At 47.6% G+C, this 24,312-nt stretch overlaps 1 protein-coding gene across 1 annotated transcript in view; it reads right to left on the bottom strand.

Annotated features, from left to right (window-relative positions):
* The window catches only part of MAPK15 (mitogen-activated protein kinase 15), a 254,034-nt gene that overhangs the window by 52,649 nt on the left and 177,073 nt on the right, over positions 1-24,312 (bottom strand). Inside the window, exons 11-12 of the mRNA XM_085604390.1 lie at positions 24,204-24,309; positions 7,082-7,496 (exon numbers count right to left, since the gene is read on the bottom strand). Coding sequence (XP_085460516.1) covers positions 7,082-7,496; positions 24,204-24,309 — 521 coding nt within the window. The remainder of the gene's footprint in view (positions 1-7,081; positions 7,497-24,203; positions 24,310-24,312) is intronic.

The following is a 24,312-nucleotide window of genomic DNA, read 5'->3' as shown; positions in this document are numbered from 1 at the left end:
CAACGGTGGCGGGGTGGTGGGGGGGGTTGGGAGAGGAGGAGGACTGCTGCCGGGCGGCTCCCCTAACACGGCCCCTACTTTTAATCATGTACAATTTGTACAAAGGATTCTGCTTCTGGCTCTGTTGAGATGGTTGGCAGCCACGAAAGGAAGCAGCCCTTCCAAATCCACGATACCGCTTGTAGCCGTATCCTCTAGACTGCGTTTGAAGGCCCAGAGATCATGCAGTCGCTCTGCTATCCTTAAAGCGTTGTAAGGCAGAGTCAGCTTTAGTGCCAAACAGTCTCTATCCATCAAAGGGCAATTTCAGCAGGGTTGCCTTAACATCAGAAGAAAATCCAGATGACCTGAGCCAAGCTTGTCTTCTTTTTGCTACAGAAGACCCCATTACACGAGCCACAGAGTCAGCCGTGTCCAGACCCGATTGTATAACTTGACGGGCCGCAGCCTAAGAGTCAGAAAGAGCCTCCAGGAAATTATTATGGTCATCCTCAGGCAACTTTGGAGCTAACTGCTTGACAGAGTCCATCAGAGCATGGATATGCCTCCCAAGTAGACAGGTAGCATTAGTGGACTTTAATGCCATACTCGCAGAAGAAAATACCTTCTTTGCCGCTTGCTCCATTTTTTTAGTATCCCTATCACCTGGTATGGTAGGAAATGAACCAGAAGATTATTTTGAGCAAGAAGCCTGGACCACCAAGCTTTCAGGAGATGGATGTGAAGAAAGAAACGCCAGGTGCCCAGGAGCTGGTCTGTACTTTCTTGCAATGGACCTGGAGACTGCTGGAGCAGTCAATGTTTTTTTCCAGACTTCCAAAATAGGCTTTGTTAAGGCCTCATTGAAGGGGAGAAGAGGCTCAGAAACTGCAGAAGATGTATTTAGAACCTCAGTCAGGATGTTAGATTTTACCTCAACTGTAGGTAACTGCAGATCAAGTAAGTCAGCTGCTTTTCTTATGACAACATGATAAGGAGCAACATCCTGCAATACCCCAGCCTTCGGAGATGAAAGATCATACTCAGGGGAAGTATCCAATCCACTGGCCTCCTGTAAACCTTCAAACTCGTCCACAGATTCAACAATTTCTCCTTCCTCCTGTTCCTGTCTATATTCCTCCTCCTAGAGCGCTGCTTCAGAATCGGCGTCGGCGGCGCCAGACGCAGCGTCAGTGACGACGGCATCGGCGTCGATGGAGGACCTTCAACTTCAAACCTCGACGTCAATCAAATCCGAGGCGGCACCGACTCGACAGCCGAAGGAGTCCGAGGAACCGGTGTGGAAGACCTCGGCGCCGGAAAATGCCAAGCCGGAGTCGTCCGCAAGAATGGCATGAAGGGTGCCTGGGCATACTGGTGAGGTACTCCCAAATAAAAGGCCAAAGGACCCATGTGGCCCGAATTTGCACCAGATGGATTAGAGGCCCTGGCAAACATCGCATTTAAAAAATGCGCTGGGTCCGTTCCAGGACCAGGAAAAGGTGGATATGGATCCGTACCTTCCTGAACAGGTATCATCTGAGGCTGAGCTGGAACTTGTGGAGCCGGCGTCGCCCGTGGATAAGAAGTAGGAGATGGAGACACAAAGTCTTTCCTTCGAAGCCGCTTAGCTGGAGAAGGCGACTTCAGAGCTTTGCCCTTTGATGAACGGCGTTGAGAACCATGCCTCTTCTCCGACTTCTTGCGTTTTCTCGACTTCGAAGTGTGAGAAGACGACGACTTTGCACGCTTTCGAACCCTCTTCTCCCTTTTGGCTTTGGCCATAAAGAGTTTAGCCTCTCGTTCTTTAAGGACTTTCGGATTCATCTTCCTGCAGCTTCGACACCCATCTACGTCGTAATCGGAAGATAAGCACCAAAGAAAATCATCATGAGGCCCCTCCCTGCAGGGCTTGAATCCGGAGTTCTTAGAGGTAGCCATCTGAAATCTTCAAAGAAACAAAGTAATCACCATAGAAAATGGAGAGTCCCTAGAAAAACCGTTACACGTCAACGGCGCGGAAAAAAGGGAACTGACAACAGCACGCCGATGAGGTCCTCTTATGGCTCCGATGACGTCATACGAGGTCGCAAGCGGAGCTATGCTATTATGACATCCTTGTCGACGTGGGAGAGCTAGGAAAGAATTTCCGCGGTATGCTGGCGCAAGGGGTATTAAAAAGGTGAGGAATCCACAGGCAGAAGTATCCATCAGAATGTAGATTTACTGTGTGGCCTGGGCTTGTTGAGGGTTACCGTCAGAACCTATGTTTACTCTCAAGACTTTTTCCCCAGAACCTGGGGTGGGTGCCATACTGGGCAGTGGCAGGTATTTGGTACTCTCACTTTTGTATCCCTCTGGCTCTGGGTTACTGTTGGCAAGGTCTAGCCAAGAAGCCCGTAGTTTCTTCGAATTTCAAGTGGTAGCTGAGTGTCAGCAATTACAACATACTCAAGTTAATCCTTTAGGGTTGTAGGCTCAGTACAGTTTTCAAAGATAGAGGTATGCCTTTTGAATTAAGCATGCATTTAATACATTTGAGAAAAAGCAAACCCAAAGTGCATAGCCATTACTGGACTGACACACCAACCATACCTAAGTACTATCCTTTGGGACAAAACCTAACTGAAGTACGTTTACGTTTTTTGTTTTTGTTTTAGAGTACTTTCAGTTCGGGCTCTTTGGTAGTGAATGGAGGGTTTACCCAGTAGTTTTAGTTGCCAGTCTGGGGCAATAGCCCGGCATATTTTTAATAGAAGGGGAAAAAAAAGGATACAATCAATGGGTAAACAACAGCGACAGACCGCAATCAGCCCCATATCTTTCAACTTTCCAAACTATTATTGTCAAATACATTCTACCAAGGATTGTATTGACTAGCACAGAACGTTTTAGAAAACAGCTTGCTAGACGCTCATGGTCTGAGATCATTAAATAGTAAGTAGAAAACTATTAGTTAATTTTAATGGAATATCAACGACATTCGGGCAGGAACAATAACAGATCCAGAGTGATATGATGGATTTGAAATCTATTCAGAGTCAGTGAGCTTCAATGGAGAAACATAATCCATAGGATTGTCTGATATCGCTGGTTGGTGTAGATCGAGTTAACCACCCAAATTGATAGGATAGGGAATTTATGTGTTTCGGCTGTTTAGTGGACCTTGACACAACTTCAGAGTTGCTGCATTTTTATTGGCTGCAACTAACAGGCCCCTCAACAAGCATGCTACTGCACAAGACTGGTTGTGTGAACACTCCAGGAACTAGTGTCATGGTTGCAATGCAAGGTGGGGCACTGGGCTGACTTGGACTGAATCATGTGCGTCTGTCCTGATGTAAGTTAGCAACAGAACCAGCTGGAATGAGTAGACTCCTCCTCCTCACAATTAGAGTACTGATCTCGACTAGTGGATCAGTTTCTCCGGTCACTTATTCTTGGTCCTCAGGCAGCATCCTGTTCTCTTGAGCAGAGTGGTAGGTCCAGGATGGCTTCACTGGCTCCTTGTGGTGGGTGTTCCTCGGTCCTGAGACAGCATCTTCAGCAATCAGCCATACAGCAGGCCGTCTGTCCAAAAGCGCTCAACCTGCTAGTAAACAACATGGTCTATAAAGCTTCTGCTCGGCATGCCGATGAGCACCAGCACGCAAGCCTCACACGTCAAATAAAGGTCTTCAGCATTTGATGTACTGGGCCAAAAGGAAAACTACATATTTGGCTTCTGAAGTTGAGCCGATGCCTAGCTTCTGATCAATGGAACTGTTGCCTTAAAATTTCTGGGTAGGAGACAGTAAAGGAAAAAAAAAATAGGATCTGCACGCCTTTCCCTGAACGTGCGACTAGGGAATATGGTATGCACTGGAAGTGGCTGGCTTAGAGCACTTTGTATATGCAAAACTCAGAGAGAGACAGTGGGGAAAACAGCTCCTGCAGGTAGCAGGATGTGGAGAATGGGCACTAAACACAGGAAGCAAAGGGGATCCCTGCAGGAGCACAGGACGAACCATGCTTACTAGCCCACAACAAAGGAGGATGGGAAAATGATGGGCTCTTAAGTAGATTCTTTTAAGGAACACACACTCCACTTAACCACTAAGAACAGGAAAATAAGACCGGCAACTTGTGCAGGTAAGAGTCACCTCTTACAGAATGGGAAGAATGATCTTACAAGCCCTTTAGGACTACCTCAACCAGACAGAGTCTAACTCGGCCTAGAAACATTGTACAAAGAGTCACTAATATCATACCTAGAGCTGGCACCAGGCTGGTTGTTAAATCGAGATTACTACAAGAAATTCTCATATTGCGGCAATCAGGAGGAGAAAAACAAAGGTACAGTGTGGTAAAGTTGAAACAAAAGCATCTAATTTATCGAGAGCTCTTTTTTGTAAATAAGCAATATTTTCAGATGAAGTGAGACCGATACAACTTGGTAAGAAGCAGCCCTCAGCATCTGGTCATCGAGCTAATGGTAGATGTACACCCCATTCCCTATACTCCTAGTGAACAATACACATCTCAATCAACCAATCAGGGATTTGTAAAGTGCACTACTCACTCGTGAGGGTCTCAAGGCGCTGGGGGTGGGTGTGGCCAGCTCCATTTGGGGTCATTCGAAGAGCCAGGTCTTGAGGTCCTTCCTAAATTGGTGCAGTGTTGGGCTTCGTCAGAGGTGAAGGGAGAGTTCGTTCCGGGTCTTGGATGAGAGGTAGGAGAAGGATCTTCCACCTGCTGTGGTCCTGTTAATGCAAGGGATGGTGGCTAGAGAGAGGTCGGCTGAGAGGAGGTTTCTCTTGGGGGCGTGGAAGGAGATTCTGTCGTTGAGGATTGGGGTCCAGTGTTGTGGAGGGCCTTGCAGGCATGCATGAGCAGCTTGAAGGTTATTCTTTTTTTGACAGGGAGCCAGTGGAGGTCGCAGAGGTGTTTGGTGATATGGTTGTACCGTGGGATATCGAGGATTAGTTTGGCTGCGGCGTTCTGGACGGTCTCGAGTTTGCAGAGGAGTTTTTTTATTAATTTCGACGTAGAGGGTGTTGCCGTAGTCTAGTCTGCTGGTGATGAGTGACAGTTTTCCTGAATTTGGGGGGGATCCACTTGAACGTCTTGCGTAGTATGCGGAGTGTGTTGAAGCATGTGAAGGAGACTGCGTTGATTTGGCAATTCGTGGTTAGTGATGAGTCCAGTATGATGCCATGGTTGCGTGCATGGTCTGTTGGGGTGGGTGGGTTTCCGAGGGCGGGGGCCACCAGGTGTTGTCCCATGCAGAGGGGGTGAGGCCGAGGATGAGGACTTCTGTTTTCTACGAGTTGAGTTTCAGGCAGCTGTTCTTCATCCAAGTAGCGACGGCTTTTATCCCTTCTTGCAAATTGCACCTGGTGATATCAGGTTTCTTGGTGAGGGAGAGGATGAGCTGGGTGTCATCGGCGTAACAGACGATTTTGAGCTCATGGTTTCGGACGATGGTTGCGAGGGGGGCCATGTAGACGTTGAAGAGGGTTGGGCTGAGGGAGGATCCTTGGGGTACTCTGCATATGATCTCTGTTGGTTCTGAGAGGAAGGACGGGAGTCATAGCCGCTGTGTTCTGCCCGAGAGGAATGATCGTAGCCAGTCTAAGGCCTTTCCTTAGATGCCAGCGTCATGGAGACTTGTGGCTACTGTGCGGTGGAAGACAGTGTCGAAGGCTGCTGATAGGTCCAGGAGGATGAGGGCGGCCATATGGCCTTGATCGAGAAGGGCACGGATGTTGTTGGTGGCGGTGAGGAGTGCGGGCTCGGTGCTGTGGTTGCTGCGGAATCCGGATTGAGAGGTGTCTAGGATCTTGTTGGTTTCTATGAAAAGTTATAACTGGGTGTTAATGGCCTTTTCAATGACTTTGGCTGCAAAAAGAATCTAGAATCCCATGGGCTTCCTATGCAGAACAAAACCAAAGGAAATGATGGACGGAGTGTTGAACATTGCAAGCACTCACCCCCAGTCAACTATGCAGAAGCCAGATATGGCTGTGGAAACAAGCATCCTTGTGATTAGTGGCGTGCAACCAGCAGCAATTAGATGTCTCCCAGAATCCCTAATTTGAAAACTTCTGAAAAGGGTGACCCGCATGACTAGCATATCTAGAGTAAGTAACAACGGAGAAGGGGACAGCTGAACAAGAGAAGATTCCCAAAGGATAAAAAGCTGGGTGGCACTGAAAGCAACATGGTCAGCTACTAAATGAAACCCAGTTAGCTGGAGCAGAAGAAAGAATGGAGATGTTCGCGTCAACTGGTGTATCAAGGGGAGGAGGCTGAGGTGTGAACATGCCCAGGCTCATCAACTTTACATTTCTGCTATCTAATATATGTTTCAGCAGCTTGCCTGCAGCAAGGAACAATGGAGGAGTCCGGCAGAATAGCGACTGGAGAGACCAGTGTTACAGCAAGTCATGGAACATCTGGTCCATGTGGTTCTGATTGTCAGAAGGGTCTCTCTGGCCACTTGTTTTTTTCTGCATCTTCTACAAGACCTGACACCAGCACACGGAGCCTGATCCATAGAACTCTAGACAGTATACCCCCTTTCACCTCATCAGCCCATGATCTGAAATATTTTCCTCTGCGTCTTTGCAAGTGTTTTTTTAATTCACATTGAAAAATATCTAGGTCTGTTTCACATGAGGGTTATAGATCCTATTTTTTATGTGCAGCACTGTGGAGCCCTCCTGGCCCAAGTCTGTGCTTTATAAATACACCCAATTAAATTTAATTAAAATAAATTAGGCATGTAACAAGAAAGGCACATACAGGCAGTCCAAAGACAGCTAGAACGTTCTGAGCCTGAAGGAGGGACACGAAATACATGAAAGTCTGTAGGTGGAAAAAGAACAAGAAAGGAAATGGCAGAACGGGTTCGTGGATGTGTGGCAAAGGTGACAGTAAAGTAATGTATACAGGTGCTGTTAATCAAACTCAGATTCTAGTATGTGTGACCCCAATCCTCTTTTGGAATGGACATACTCCTTAATCTACGAGCAGCATGTTTGTCATTTAGGTGCAAAAAGAAAGTGATAGAAGGAGAGGTTCAGCAAGGAGGCAGGGCAGAGGGGTGTAGCTCACGTACTCTGCATCACTGTGTGAGTGATGGGGTTGTAGGCCTCCTTGGCGGTATGTGCGCTCTGGACAGGTTTCTGTGGTGTCTTCTCATTCGCCACAGTAGAAATGTCTACTGGTGCCGAGGTGGCTTTAAGAGTCTGGGCTTTTGTGTCCTTGGGGTTCTCCTGCGACAACACATCTGCAGCCCGAGCATCATCACTGGAAACAGCAGGTCCTTTCAAATCCTGTGATGAAATCACTGCTGCAGCGGCTACTTTTGCATTAGAAACTGTAGGTCCATTGTGATTCCCAAGAGTCTCATTTGGCACTAGAACCTGGGGTGGCACCCTGGAGTCTTTCTGATGTGATGGGGCAGACTTGGTGTGGTCTTTTCGAGCCTCCCTTTTCTGGCGACGAATGTTTATTTTTCTGTCCAAGATCATCTAAAACAAATTGTGAAAATGAATTAAAGATGTATTTGTTCAATATTGTTTATTTTCCTTTAACAATCGTGCTAAATAATATTTACTTACCTGAAATGCAGATCATCCAGCAAACACATTGCCTTTAGTAATCTGTTGGGAACTTCTGGAAAAGGATCGTGGCCATCAGCCGAAGGAAATGGCCGCCGCCTAGTGTAGCTCCGTCTCACCCTAGATTTTCCCCGAATAAATCTGCATGATTATCTGCAGGCAGTGCTAAAAAAGAGGTGGAGGAAGAATGGGAACCCGTTGGGGTGAGAATGCACCCATCATAACTCGAAACGGACAAAGAAGTGGCCAGCCGCGTCGCTGAGAAAAGCACGGCCTCGACTGCCAGTTTGGCCGCCTAATCCAACCAGTGAGTGGTTCCCTCCCCCCCCTTGAGGCAAGAAGCGGTGTGTCCGGGGGTGGAAGGAGATCACCTGAGCCCCGAAATTACACTACATGACGTCCGTCTTTGAGAGATGGTGCCTGGACCACCCGGAGGCGCGAGCCAGGCCTGCTAACATAGGCCATAGCTCCGAGTGACGACGGGGCTGTGGCGTCGAGTCCGGGCTCGACCTTCCCCCGGGAGTCGCACCCAGCGGAGCTCTAAGACACAACCAGACTGTGCGGCCAGGCACTCAAGCTACGCCTAGCGAATGTCCGTTCCGGAGCCGTGGGATAGGACGTACCGGAGGAACTGGCTTTAACATTGTGGCTGCCGTAACACAGGCCTGCGTAGTTAATATTGCGACCTGGGAGACTCAAGCCGCCGAAACCAGGGTGGTGGTGCGACATCCCGCAGGGTGCCTAAGAGAGTGGGCGAACATACTGGGCAGAGGTGAGGGAGGCTGCCGTCGACACCCCTTGGGCGCCATATGAACCAGTGCATGGGGGCATCGCCAAAGAGTGCGTACCGCTGTGACTCATCCGATGGGGAGTCAGTGTCACAGGAAACCACGTAGTGACACAGACACACAATGTCCGAGAATCGCCGCACCCAGGCTGTACCCCACTCAATTTTTGTGAACAGCAGGCATTTTCTGTCGACCGTGTTCCAGGGCAACCTCCACTAGACATGGGAAAGACGAAAGGCCACGTGTTGGACTATACTGCACATGCAGGAAGCGCCGACTACTACCAAGCATGTACCCCGAACTATACAGGGTGGCCCAAGGCCCGCGATGGCGGGGAAAGAGGCCCGTGCACCATGCACCAAACAAAATTGGACAAATTTGCATGGGCCAGGGAGCAGTCGGAGATGGCAGACCCACCTACCATTTAAGCTGGAGATCACATAGCAGCAGAAGCGAAAGAAGTAACATTGCAAGATATTATGGCCACACTGAAAAGGGTGCATACATCCCTGGAAACGCGTACTGACACGGTCTCTGTTGAAGTCTCACTTATCCGGATTGTTCTCAAGAACATGAGCGTGAGAGTAACAGAGGTAGAAGCCTCAACGGCGACCCTCCGCGAAGACTCAGATATCCTTAAACGTCAAGTTCGACAATTGCAAACTGAGAGTAAAGCTATGGCCGCAAAGCTGGACGACTATGAAGACCACTCCAGACCCAACAATGTCTGCATTATTGGGGTCCTGGAGGAAGCAGAAGCGCCAGCAACTGATCGGTTTGTGGAAGACCTCATCCAGAAACACCTACAACCGAGAGGTCTGTCGTACTACTTCTCAGTAGAGAGGGCCAACCGCATCCCGGGCGGTAGACCTAAGCCTGGGCCCCCCCCCCCCCCAGGCCTATCCTTACGCTCATCTTCAACTTCTGACATCGGGACGTGATCCTGAAGACAGCTTCGAACACAGCACGATCACCTTTTTCCTGGACTACACGGCAGCAATAACAAAGCAAAGATGCAGTTTCATGGACATAAAAAAAGAACTGAGAAACCGCAAGCTCAAATACTCTATGTTATTTCCTGCAAAATTGCGAGTAGAGGTGGAGGGAAAGGTCTGGTTCTTCGCGATGCTGGAGGAAGCCCAGGAGTGGCTTGAGGGGTGGAGCCAGGTTACGAACCCCGGTAAATCCGGAAAGAAACAGAACAGGTATTCGTCAACGGCGACGCAACTGGACCTGGACGAGACTACGTCCACTAATATGGCAGAAAGGCCAGGAAACTCAAAGTAACAGCCCCTTGTATCGAGGGAATGGAGAAAAGAGCAACAAACGATGATTACAGGGCTCTCCTCATGAACGTAAGACAATTTAAGCTAGAGACAATGGCGTTATTCTTCACGGTGGACTGAGGCGGTCCTGGCTACCCTGATAACTGTGCATAGCTATGGGATCGTGAGTGGACAAGGCCCAGACGGGACTACAATTACATTGATTTTGTCATTTCTCCACCTCTAGGTAATTGTATTGATTCAACATACTACTGCCAAGCCAATATACCAGAGTCACAGGGTAGAGAGATGGGGAGTTACTGGAAATGCTCCCCCCGCGTAGGTACCAGGGTAAGGGTGACAGGCACTCTGCACTGTTGGGGAGGCGGGTAGTTTTGAATCCGTCATGCAGGGAGGGGGGAATGAGGGGGAGGGTAGAGGTTGACGGTTATTGTTTTTGTTGTTATGACTGTTTGGTATCGTTTGTGACACGACTTGACCATCGCCTTGTTGGGTTCCCAACGGAATACTCCATCCAGCGCACCCATATAGATGCTACACGAGGCACAGACGATCGCACTGGTTAATGCCACCACACCGCACCCACATCACACTTGCAAAACAGCCAGCACCTACAATTATTCTCGTTGAATTTCAATGGCCTTAGGGATAAATTGAAGAGGGGACTCATCATCCAGTAAATTAAACGCTGAGCGCCAACGGTGGCTTTACTTCAAGAGACCCACTTTGTAGGTGCGACATGTAAAGCTCTGGACCGATGGGGTTTTTACTTAGCGGCACAGTCAGGGTTCACGTCCGGCTCACGGGGGGTAGGGATCCTGTTCAGAAGACAATTCCCATTCATAGTTCAGCATACATGGACAGACTACCAGGGGTGGTTCGCGGCTGTATCGGGCCAATGAGAAGGGCGAACAATCAACCTGGTTATGGTATATATCCCCCCAGCACTGCACTCAATAGCACTGCCAACGCTCGGCGAGCACCTTCTCAATTTCCCAGAGGGAGAATGGATAATGGGGGGGGATTTTAATAATACACTAGATGACTCCATGGACCGAATGCCCCCCAGACACCAACACCAAACTAAATCCAGACTTTGTGGAGGCACTGGGCCTTGTAGACGTATGGCAAACCAGATTCCCCCAGGCGCGGCAATATACATTTCACTCGGGCGCACACAATAGTCTCTCCAGAATAGATTATGTCCTTGTGTTGGCAGACATTGGAGGTATATACGTTGAGGTGTCCCATCTGGCTAGAGGCATCTCGGACCACTCTCCAATCCTTATAAAATATACCTTCGGTACCCCAGACCACCATTGAATATACCCTTCCTACCCGGGATACCTTAAAAATCCCAAGATCAGGAAGGGCCTGATCACGACAACCCAACATTATTTCAAGGAAAATGAGCATTCGGTCTCCTCTCCTCTTGTCCTGTGGGAGGCATATAAACCAGTCATCAGAGGACAAGCAATCTCACTCATAGAAGACCACAACAAAGAAAAGACAAAGATAGCGGAAGCTTTAGAACAAGAGGTATGTCACTTAGAAACGATACACTCCCAAGACCCCTCTGAGACCAAATACGACCCGACTAAACACAAAAAAGCAAGACCATAGAGAACTCATGTGGGAAGGGGCTAAGGGCATGGCAACAATAGTCGCCATTCACAAGCAGGAAAAGCCTGCCCATGAATGCACGTCTTATCACCCCATTTCATTGCTCAATGCGGAAGCCAAGATATTGGCTAAAGCACTGGCCAACAGATTTACCCCCCCTCCTTGCTAAGTTAGTTCATCCAGACCAATCTGGCTTTATGCCAGGTAAAAACACAGCACTCAATTGGTGACGTTTGCACAGCATGCTGGGCCGTAGACATACAATTCAGGAAGAAGCCATCATCCTCTCCCCTGATGCGCAAATGGCCTTCAACACAGTTGAATGGCCACTCCTCTTCGCACCTCTTGAACGTATGGGATTTGGGCCCAAATTTCGCTCTTGGGTGCAGCTGTTATACACAAACCCGCTGGCGCAAATAGTAGTTAACGGACAGCTATCGCATACTTTCTCCTTGGGGCGCAGAACAAGGCAGGGTTGCCCGCTGTCCCCGCTCTTCACCCTAATATGAGAACCATGGCAGCATGGGTAAGGAATGATCCTATAAATAGTGGACTCCTGTGGGAGGAGGGATAGGAGGACCGGATATCTTTATATGCGAATGACATACTATTATATATGGCATCCTCACGACGTTCGCAGACTAGACTATTGGACATTTCTGAGTCATACAGGTGATATTCCGGTAATACAATTAACTGGACTAAGTCCATCTTATATGTGTTGAGTGGCCCTTCCCCAGTCCTCCCTAAGGGCTGTGGGGTGAAAGTGGTAGAAAATGGTTTCAGATATCTCGGGATATACATCACAGTGGACCCAAAGAATTTATGGAACAAACCTCCAGGAGCCCCTGAAACGACTGCGTCAGGATGCCAAGCACTGGCAATCCCTCCCACTGACTCTGCTATGTAGGGCTGCGCTCCTCAAAATGATGGCGCTGCCCAGATTTCTTTATCCCTGCAAAATACCCCATTCTCTGTTCCACCATCATACTTTAGGGCGATAGAAGCAGAAGTACGCAGCCTCTTATGGGACGGAAAACCGGCTTGAATAGCTATGACTACGCTGGTTAAAGGATAGTATGACGGCGGTATAGCACTCCCGAATATACAGGGATATTATTGGGCCTCCCAGCTTATAGTGCTCAACCAGTGGCTTCACACACCCCAGACTGAACCCGCTTTTCGCATGGATAGACACATCCTGGGGGAGGGAGGAATCATGAGGGCACTCTACAACAAAACCTCCAACAAGAACCTTACAGGACCCAGCGCACACACAATTCGAATATGGTATGTAGTCCTTAACAAACTGGGATGGTCTAACAAAAATCACACAACACACCCCGCTTTGGGAAACCGGAAAACTGGGCAGGCTAGGTAGTTGTAAAGGGTTTAGATAATGGGACTTGATTGGTGTCTCGAGGGTGGGCGATCAATGGGTTAGTAGGAACGCATTACATTCGTACAATTTCAAGACAAATATCACATGGCCGCTACAGAAATGCTCCGCTACCTTCAGATCAAGCATGCACTCATGGCCGCCATCCCACAGGGCACCACCCTCCCAGAGGCCTCACCATTAGAGGATAGGCTGCTTACGGAACGGATCGGTAAGAAAGCTATATCTTTAACTTAGTGGAAAATAATTAACAATCAAATAGACCCTAGAAAATGTCTCAGTGAGAAATGGCAAGCAAAGATTGGAGACCTAGACGATATGGATTGGCAGGAAGCGGATAGAGTCCCCGCGGGAGGTGGCCGTGCCCTCAAGGTTACGGCTGGTGCAACTAAAGGTACTCCACAGGACATACTTCACCAGGGTGGTGCTGGCTAAGATGGGGAGGGCAGACACTCCATTCTGTGTGCCGCAATGTGGAGACATAGGTACATTCTTCCATACGATATGGGAATGCCCAAGTATTAAAACATACTGGGAAACTGTTATGGATAAAATAACACGGGTCAGTGGGGCGCCAGTACCACCGGAGCCTAAGAGAGGTCTATTAAACATATGGGAAACTACCGATCTTAGCCGTAAGGCCCAGGAGTGGGCGACATTGGGTGTAACAATAGCAAAACACAATGTCGCCAAACATTGGGGAGTGCAGTAGATACCAACATATGCAGAATGGCGCAATGACATGGACTGGGCTATGGTGGCCGAAAAAGCAGTGTATATAAACAGAGGCTGTCCCAAGAAGTGGGAGCGGGTGTGGGGAGGATGAAATAAATTCAGAGGGATTATCTGTACCCTGCCACCGGAGAGATTTGCAACTTAAGATAGTGAATGATATATTGTACTAGATATGGGTAGGAGCCTGCGGTGGCAGGGTCTTTGGAACTGTGTGTGGTCATTGGGGAATGAGCGATGGCATGTGAATTGCAATTTCTGTATAACTATTCTCATTTGTATGTAAGATTATGTTATTCGAGTCGTGCAATCAATAAAAAGAGTTAAAAAAAAAAAATACTCTGGAAAAAGGCAGAACTGATCAGAGTTCGGTGGAGACTTACAGGAGTGTTCCAAAGAGTGAGGCAACCTCATTGGTTAGAACTTAAGTCTCTCTTTGCTCAAATGACTAGGATATGTTACGTTCCAAAACTGAAGGGCCTATCATTACACTGCTTTTCTTAGGTAATATGGGAGTCTCATCTCGACGACGGGGAATGATTCAAGCATGTGAATCTATAACAGATCCAATACTTGAGTAACTGCCCGATATCTCCACTTGATTGCACATCCACATTTTCATTCATTTGCTGGAGCTAGGCTCGGCAGCATGAGCTGCAGACAAGGGTTGTCACATATATGTCCACTCTGAATTCATCAGAGGTCTGGGTTCAATCGAACAGTCATCATAAGGAGGTCTCAAGGATGGGCATCGCCAGATGCCACTATCATTGCACACGAATGATGCAGTTTTAGTATCTCACATATGAAATAGCCACCAATGTAAAATCTCAACCACTGTCAAATGTAGGGATGAGTGTGAATTTAGAACCAGCATCTTTTTATTTTGTCACAGATTACGGGGATACTCGCATGTGCTATGCTGCAGGTTTATGATGCAAATGCACAGCACGTGATTAAACAGTTTCATACATTTCTTTTGCTAAGATGATTTTTCCAAAACATGTTTTACAGTGAAAAACATTCCCAAACATCTTAAACCAAATTTATCATTGCATTCTATAGCACAAAAAAACACACATTTGGCTAAAAATGTTTTATAACATGACACAGTTTCAAAAGTCAGATTTTATAACTATTGATAATGAATATTTTGTGAATATTTGAAGGCATTTTAAATTGGTAATAACATTTCTTTATAATTTAAATAGTGACAAAAAAAATAAATAAGCAACTCAAATGACGGATGATGATTTGGGAGCATGGTTAAGTACACTATGTAAGAGAAATCTGACGTTTAAAGTGAGGTAAGGCTGAATGATTTGTTAACAATGGCTTTTCAAAATAATTAAAAGGGAATAAAATCTCTAGTTAAGGTGCTTATATTATCTCGAGCCAAGCCCGCGCCTAACGAAGTCGGCCATAACATCAACTCCTGTTATTACTTTAGAAAGCTTTATATTTGAGACTCTGATTATGTTTGCAGCTTTTTAAAAGGTTGTATGATGGTGTGACTAAGCTCTTGGAGTGATACCGTTAAACATTTGTAAATGGTGGCTGTGTGAGTTGTATAATGGTTGGTATGTTGCCATATGACGATGAGTGGTTGATGTGTGTATGATGGTAGCTGTGTTGGCCTGGGATGGCAGCTGTGTAACCACTAATACTATTTGAGAAACATTGGAATGAGATCCATTTCATTGATAATGTTTATAAGCGTAAAAGGTGGTATGATGACGTACCTATGTTTTTGGAGTGACAATGTAGCGCACCGGTACATTTTAGCTGGGTGGGTGTATGTTGGCTGGTTTGTTGGCACATGGTGGTGGATCAGTGTGACAATGATTAGTGTTTGGATGTATGCTGGTGGGTGTTGGTGTGTGCTTGTCTGACAGGGGCCTTTGGGCATATACAAGCTATTTTGTGTGCATAATGGAAGAGGTGTGGTTGTTCAATGGTATGGGCATTTGTTGATGAGTGAATGGATGTAGGTTTGTGTGTGCAAGTGTATGAACATAGCGGTGTGTTTGTCTGAGTAGGTGTATACTTGTGGTTGTGTAGTCATCCAAAGGGTTAAGTGGGTGGCATATTATGGTATGTGTGTGCTGCCATCGGACGGTAATAGTGGGTTTTGCTCGAGGTTGGTGCACTTAATCGAATATGCTACTTACCAGTATGCATCTGTTCTTGGCATGTAGGGCTGCTGACATTCATATCTGTGCATAGATCGCCGCCTAGTGTTGGGTCCGGATGATTGCACATTGTTGTCCTGGAAGAGTCTTCGAAGTATCACGAGATAGGTGGCTCCTCCCCTGGACTACAGTGCACATGGGTATCCCCTCCATCCTTAGATTGTTTTTCGCCATTGTGGCATAGATGGAGTGTAATACAGTGAATGATGACCATGCTAACTAGTAATTACTGAATGCTACAGCTGCTACAGGCGCCGGGGAGGAGGGTGGGCGATATGAATGTCAGCAGCCCTACATGCCAAGAACAGATGCATACTGGTAAGTAGCATATTCGGTTCGAGGCATGTGGGCTGCTGAATTCATATCTGTGCATAGATTATATAGCAGTCCCTCCATTTAGCGGCGGCTTCCCGTGCCAGCTGCAGCAGTCTGAAAAAGAGTTTTGAGAACAGCCTGTCCTACAGCTGCCTGCTGTCTTGAGTGTACATCTACACAGTAGTGCTTGGCAAATGTATGTATAGTGGACCATGTGGCTGCTCTACATATCTGCTCTAAAGAAATATTTCCCAGGAAAGCCATGGAGGCCCCTAACTTCCGTGTGGAGTGGGCTCTTGGAGGAATTGTTAGTGTGCGCTTAGCTTTTTCATAGCAAATCTGTATACACTTAACGATCCACCTAGCTATTCCTGCTTTGGAAATGGGGTTGCCTTTGTACTGTGGAGAAAAGGCAACAAACAGTTGTTTTGTTTTCCTGAAATTTTGTGTTCTGTCAATATAGTACAGGAGAGCTCTTTTGATATCAAGTGTGTGGAGCATTCTCTCTGCTACATTCTCAGGATTAGGATAAAACACTGGTAGTTCTATGGATTGGTTCATATGGAACTGCGAAATTACCTTGGGCATTAAAGTAGGGTTGGTGCGTAGTACGACCCTGTTAGCATGAACCTGTATAAATGGCTCTTGAATGGTTAGTGCCTGAAGTTCATTAACTCTTCTTAGGGAAGTAATGGCAACTAGGAAAGCTACTTTCCATGTTAGAAATTGAATCTCACAAGAGAGCAGAGGTTCAAAAGGTGGTCCCATCAGTCTGGTGAGGACCACATTTAGGTTCCAGACTGGTGAAGGAGGGTGTCTTGGAGGAATCACACGTTTGAGTCCCTCCAAGAAAGCTCTGATGGCAGGCACTTTGAACAGTGAGAGGTGCTGCCTGTTCTGAAGGTAAGCTGCCAGTGCGGTTAAATGTATACGGATGGAATTGTATGCTAGATTGCATCGGTATAAGTGTAATAGATAACAGATAATGTTTTGCGTTGATGCATCCAGCGGATTGATGTCATTATTTTTACAATAAATGACAAATCTTTTCCACTTAGCCGCGTAGCAGGCTCTGGTAGTGGGTCTCCGTGCCTCCTTGATGATATTCATACATTCTGGAGGCAAGTTTAGGTAGCCAAATTCTAAGATCTCAGGAGCCAGATCGCCAGGTTCAGCTGTTGCGGATCTGGGTGCTGAATCTCGCCATGGCTCTGCGTTAAAAGCGTGGGTGTTAGCCGTAAGCGTTGATGCGGTACCACGGAGAGTTCCAGAAACGTGGTGTACCATGGTTGGCGTGCCCACGTTGGAGGAACCAGGATGAGCGTCATTGAGTGTTGCCTCAGTTTGCGTGTCACCAGCGGTATTAATGGTGCTGGGGGAAAAGCGTACGCAAATCTGCCTGACCAGTTCATCCATATTGCATTGCCCTGCGACTGTGGATGTGGGAACCTGGCGGCAAAGTTTTGGCATTTTGCGTTTTCCCTTGTGGCGAATAGGTCTATCTCTGGATGACCCCACCGTTGGAAGTACGGTTGGAGTACTGATGGATGTATCTCCCACTCGTGTAGTTGGTAGCTGTGTCTGCTGAGCAGATCCGCCATCTGGTTGTCCTTGCCCGGGAGGTGTTCTGCCATGAGGAAGATGTTCCTCTGAATGGCCCACTTCCACATGCTCTGAGCCAGATGAGACAACTGTGGGGAGTGTGTCCCTCCCTGCTTTTGTATGTAGTACATGGCGGTCATGTTGTCCGTCCGGATCAACACGACTTTGTTGCACAAGTGTACTTTGAATGCCTTCATTGCAAGGAAGATTGCCATGAGTTCCAGAAGGTTGATGTGCATCCTCCTTTGCTGTGTCGTCCATAGTCCCTGCACTGTGTAATTGAGTACATGAGCTCCCCATCCCTGGAGAGAAGCGTCCGCCGTCAGTATGATTTGTGGGACAGGCTCTTGGAACGGTCGGCCCTTGCAAAGGTTTTGTGGATTCCACCAATGCAGAGAGTTGTATGCCCGACCGCTCACCAACACTAGGTCCTTCAATTGTCCGTGAGCCTGATTCCACTGACGTGCCAAGCACTCCTGAAGCGGGCGCATATGTAACCTCGCGTGCGGGACTATGAAGATGCAGGAGGCCATCATGCCTATCAACTGCATAAACACTCGTGCCGGTAGTGAGTGTTGAGGTTTGAACTTTTTTATGAGCAACTGCATGCTGTTGATACTTATTGAATTGGGCTGTGCCTTGGCTGCCAGAGTGTCTATGGTCGCGCCTAGGTACTGCTGTAAGTGGGCGGGTTGAAGGTGTGACTTTGGATAATTCAGGGAGAAGCCAAGGCTGTGAAGAAGGTGAATGGTGTGGGTTACGTGGTTGGCACACTGCTGGACCGACCTTCCCTGGATAAGCCAGTCGTCCAGATAAGGATAGACATGTATGTGCTGTCTCCTTAAGTGCGCCGCCACTGTTGCCAGGCACTTGGTGAACACTCTGGGTGCCGTTGTTACTCCGAAAGGGAGGACTTTGAACAGGTAATGTTGGTTGAGAACAGTGAACCTGAGATATTTCCTGTGTGATGGGTGTATGGGTATATGGAAATACGCATCTTTGAGATCTAGTGTCGCGAGAAAGTCTCCCTGTTTGAGCAACGGCAGCACCTGTTGCAAGGTGAGCATGTGAAAATGCTCTGACAGAATGTAACGGTTTAGAGGTCTTAAATCCAGTATGGGTCTGAGAGACCCATCCTTTTTGGGGATCAGAAAATACAGTGAGTACACTCCTGATCCCTGTTCTTCTGCTGGCACGAGTTCTATGGCTCCTTTTTGGAGCATACTGAGAACTTCCTGGTGGAATAAGTGCAAGTGCTCTGCGGACATAGGACGGTGTCTTGGTGGTATGTTTGGTGGAGTGGATGTAGCTCCAGACAATAACCGTACTGGATAATGTCTCTCACCCACCTGTCTGTAGTGATGGACTTCCAGACCGGCAGGAACTCCTGGAGTCTCCCCCCGACAGGTGTTACGTGGTTGGGGGGCAGTGACAAGGCGTCACTGTTTGTTGGTGGCGGAGGACCTGAAGCTGTTGTTTCCTCGGCCTCTGCCCTTGACGTTGTTTCCACGGTATCCACCTCTGTTATTCTTATTATAGGTGGTCTGTGTACCTTGTTTAGTGTAATGCGACTGTTGGGAGTTCTGGCCTCTAGATGGTCCTCTGTTGGTAGAGCGACGAAAGGACCCACTCCTAAACTGCTGTGATTGCAGAGCCCCCATAGACTTTGCAGTCCTTGTATCTTTTTTGATCTTTTCTAGGGTGGTGTCAACTTCGTGGCCAAAAAGGGAGTCAGGGTTGACAGGTTGCTTGAGTATCGTTGTTTGTATCTCTGGTTTGAATCCTGAGATTCTCAACCAAGCATGCCTTCTTAACATGACGCTGGTGTTAATAGCCCTAGCTGCAGTGTCAGCTACGTCAAGAGCGCACTTAATGGAAGCGTTGCTTATGAGCTTCCCTTCAGTAATAAGCGACTCTGCTCCTTCCTTAAACTGATCTGGGAGGTGCTGTAGCAGTGTCTCTAGGGTATCATAATGCGCCCTGTCGTATCGAGCCAGAAGTGCCTGAGTGTTGGCAATTCTCCAGATGTTAGCTGCCTGTGCAGCAACTCTTTTCCCTGAAGTCTCCAAGACCTTAGACTCCTTGTCAGGGGGAGGAGCATCACCCGTTGTCTGTGAATTGGCTCTCTTCCGAGCATTGGACACCACCAACAAGTCCAAAGGCAACTGGCCTCTTATGTAGGTAGGGTCCACAGGAGCTGGCCTATATTTTTTGTCAATTCTAGGGTTTAGTACTCTCGCCCTTGTGGTCTCCTTAAAAATGTCATTAGCCGGTTTTAGGACCCCCTTCAGCATGGGCAGAGTCTTAACAGATCTTTCTGAGATAGAGAATCATCCTCAATAGGATCAGTGTGGAGCTGTACATCATGATTTTTAGCTGCTCTCTCAATCAAGGCATTGAAAGCAGCAGTATCCTCAGTAGGAGATGATTTTACCACATATGCCTGTGTGTCTGGAGCAGTATGTGGGTCCCCTGTACCAATATCGTCCACCCAAGGTTGGTTTTGATCTTCAGGATCAGTGTCCACAGGATAAGTGTCCTCAACATCACCAGCATCCCCTGCATCCACATCAAATTGTGTGGGTGAGAATGACTGAGGCTCCTGGTCATAATAGTGAACATGTTCTACTAGAACTGGTGACGTGGTCCTCTTCTTCTTCAATGGAATTTTGTATGGCTCCATTGATTTCTCTGGCAGTATCTTCCTTTTATATATTGACAGTCTACCAGTCTCCGCATCGATAAACTGCCTTGGCTCCTCATCTTCCTGAGGTACTTCGACAGCTCTCTGTCCCATTGGCATTCCTGTTGGTGCTTCGACAGGTTTCTTAGGGTCGACCCCTTTTTGCGGCTCGAGACCCTTCTTTGCGTCGAAGATCTTCGGTCGTACCGCCGGTGGTAGTCCGAATTTTATGTGCGTCGACGCGATGTGAACTGTGCTGACCGTCTTCGGCTGCGGGGGTGCTGTTGCGCCGAGCATGGAAGCCGTGTCGTGGATGCGGAGTAACGACTCCGACACCTTCTTCTTTAGGAAGGGAGACGGGGTTGTTGAGTCGACACGTTCCGTCGATACCCTTTTGTACGTGGTATCTAACCCCGAACCAGACGCCGTGTTCTCGACACGAGGACCGGGATGGGTCGGCCGTCGCGAGGCGCTCTGTATTTTTGTGTCGACGATCCTCGGCGCCAATTTTTTCGGGTCGGCAACCTTGACCTTGGTTGTTGGCGCCGCCTTCGGCTCGACGTCCCCATGAAGTCTCTGTGCGTAGATGGCCTTCTTTTGTTTGTTCGGCCCTGAGGGCTTCGAGGCCTTGTTGCCGATGAGAGACTCTTTCACTTTCGAGGTAGGTGCCTGTGCCTTCAGTTTCGATTTCGTATGATCGAATGATGGCGCTTTCGATACCGATGGCTCTTTAGGGTAGTTCGTAGCCGGGCCTTTATGCGGGGCTGTAGAACGAGAGGAATGATCTTGGGTAAGGCCTTGTGGCGATCCCTCGACCTGAGCCTTATCGAGTGCCTCTCTGGGCCCTGTACCGACATGTGGGTCTAGCTCATCTTCTGAGCCATCTTCCTCGGCCCCAAGGGCCTCCTCGTCGTCTCCTACCTCTTCGACGACACCATCTTCCTGTTTGTCTACTATACGCTTGTCTTCGGCATCATAGTTGGATTCTCGCTCCGAAGCCGGATCCGAGAGCTCCCCCCGAACTTCAAGGTCCACGACCTCCTCATCTTCTGTCCCGAAGATGTTGTCCGGGTTCGGCGTCGCTTTCTGCGCCTCGAGCCGAGCTGCTCGACGAATGCGAAGGGTCTTCTTCGATCGAAACCTGGAACACGCCATACAGGTGGCTTCGTAGTGGTTTGGAGAGAGGCACTTGTTGCACACCGGGTGCACGTCGAAGCGAGCATACTTAGCGTTGCAAAGAGGGCAACGCTTAAAGGGGCTATTCGATGTCTTTGGTTCCATCGTTGATGAACTACTCAAGAACGCCCTCGACAAATATACTTGGCGCCGAACAAAAACAATACCGACGAATGTAAAGGCCTAAATACTCAAAGAGCTAAGATTAGGACATCCGAACCCAATGGTGGAAAAAACAATCTAAGGATGGAGGGGATGCCTATGCGCACTGTAGTCCAGGGGAGGAGCCACCTATCTCGTGATACTTCGAAGACTCTTCCAGGACAACAATGTGCAATTATCCGGACCCAACACTAGGCGGCGATCTATGCACAGATATGAATTCAGCAGCCCACATGCCTTGAACAATGTTTTATATGGTTTAGTGTGGTAATCTGTTTGAAACTGTGTGTGACTTTGCAAAGACTGTATGCTGGCCTGAGAGTTACAGCTAGTTGAGTATGGGGTTCGTGCCAAGAGGTCAAAATATTACTTAAAACCATGAAATTCATTAGTTCTTTAGTTTTTGATGTGGAAGCCACTGTTAGTATGTTAGTCTGGCTTAACTCCCTTTCCTCATTAGCTTTTCTTGTAATAGAATTTCATTGTTTTTGTGTATTGGAATATGATCCTGGTTTTCCAGACAAATGGGAAGGATGACGTATGATGGTGGCTCTATCAGCTCATGAAGTTGACTGTGTGTCACGGACTGTGTGTACTTATGATTGTGGTTATATGTGAGTTGTGCAGACATATGATTGTGGTTATATTGACCAATGATATTGGCCATGTGAATGTACATACGTTGGAATAGTGAATTTGCAGATGGCGTTGGTTGTGTAGACATGTAATGATAGGTGTGTTGATGTATGATGGTGGCTGTATTGGTGTATGATAGTAGTTGTGTAGTCATGATGGTGCCAAGGTAGGCATATGATGGGGACTCGGTTGGCATATGATGATACAGATAATGGAAGTATTGTCGGATGGTGGGCGTAAAACGCTGCTTGAGATGTTATATGATGGTGGATGTGTTGGTGAATGATGCTGGTTGTGTGGACTTATACAAATGGATGGGCTAGCATTTAATATTGGTTGAGTGGATGTAGGTTTGTTGTACTGAGGTATGACTTTGGGTGTTTGAGTGTGATGACAGGTGTGCTTGCATATTATCAGTGAGTGTTGGCGTGTCATGTTGGTTGTGTTGACATATGATCGTTGGTTGCAGGTTCCTAATGGTCAATGTGTGGTCATATGAGGTGGATGAGTGGAGGTATGAAGTTGTTTGTGTTGATGAATGGAGAAGTGATGTTTGATATTGGTTGCGTGGAAGCATGATGTTGGCTGTGTGGCTCTATGATGGTGGGTATTCCCCACCACACTGCCCTCCTTATAACTGCCCTCCATTCTCTGCAGCCCTTCTGTGTGCCCTTGGCCCCCTGCAGCTCCTCTCTTTATTCAGAGCTGTTCATTGAAACGCAGCAACCATCAAGTGCCTACAAGCACATCGGCATCCTCAGGAGCACAAGCCACAGGGGCCCTGGAGCACCATCAGCATATGAGTCGTTTCTATATTTAGGTTTGATTGGATTTATTAGGGTACCAAAGTCTCAAGTCCTCCAGCTGCACTGCGAATGTTCGAATGGTTTGAGCTGTTGGTGAGGTACATTCAGGTGTACGTTTAGGTTTCACTGCATACACTACCTGCAAAGGAAATGTTTAAAGGGTCTGGATTGGTCAAGAGGTCCCTACAGGTGAAAGCTTAGGCTTTGCATCATGTATTAAGGTGTGATGGTCCCAAGTCATCAAGCTGCACTGGGGATAGTCGAAGGTTCAGGGTGGTCAAGAAGGCCATGTAGGTGAAAGTTTACCTTTCATTGCTTGTATTAAGGTCCGATGTTCTCAAGTCGTCCAGCTGCACTGGGAATACCTAAAGGTTCAGGGGGCTGAGGAAGCCATGTAGCGGAAGGTTCATGTTTCATTGCATGTAGTAAGATGCATTGGTCCCAAGCCATCCACCTGCACCGGGGATAGTCGAAGGTTCAGGGTGGTCGAGGAGGCCATGTAGGTGAAAGTTTACATTTCATTGCATGTATTAAGGTGTGATGGTCCCAAGCCATCCAGCGGCACTGGAGATAGTCGAAGGTTCAGGGTGGTCGAAGAGGCCATGTAGCCGAATGTTTACCTTTCATTGCTAGCATTAAGGTGTGATGGTCCAAAGCTGTCCAGCTGCCACCGGGGTTGTTCTAAGGTTTAGGTAGGTTGAGGGGTCCATGTTGATGAAATTTGCCTTGTGTTACATGTAACAATCAATCAATGAATAAAAGCTTTATTCGATTTTTTGCAGAAAAATCAAAAAAGCATTTACAATAAAATGTATGTATTATTATGTCCTGCTTCAAGGGGATGTTTGAAGGAGTCGATTCTGGTGAAGGTTTAGGGTTCAATGCACGTATCAAGGTACTATGGCCCCCTAGGGTTTGAGCTGGATGCCAAGTTCATGAAGATGAAGGTTTTGGTTTCATTGCATGAGTTAGTGTGCAACAGCCCCCAGTCATCAAGCTGAAATGGCGATGTTTGAAGAGTTTTGATTGGTTGAGTAGTGCATGCACGTGCTAAGTTTGGTTCCATTAAAAGCAATACTGGGAACTTCTTAGGACAAATTATGATCAGCTTCAAGAGAAGGTACTGAGCATAATATTCTAGGGACACACGGGTCGTACTAATAAGGTGTGGGTGTTTAACATACGACATGCAGAACATTTATAAAGAAGGTTATTACCTCATAGAGCTTATTGCGATACTCGGACACAGTTAGCTGGATATCATCATCGACAGGAAGAATCACATCATAGTCCAAGGAGGCCTCTCGTGATGGGCAGTGGAACCTG

Source organism: Triturus cristatus, chromosome 5_1 (assembly GCF_964204655.1).
Source record: "Triturus cristatus chromosome 5_1, aTriCri1.1, whole genome shotgun sequence".
NCBI lineage: Eukaryota > Metazoa > Chordata > Amphibia > Caudata > Salamandridae > Triturus > Triturus cristatus.
The sequence above is the reverse complement of the archived record's forward strand: the minus strand, read 5'-3'. Positions and strand labels throughout refer to the sequence as shown.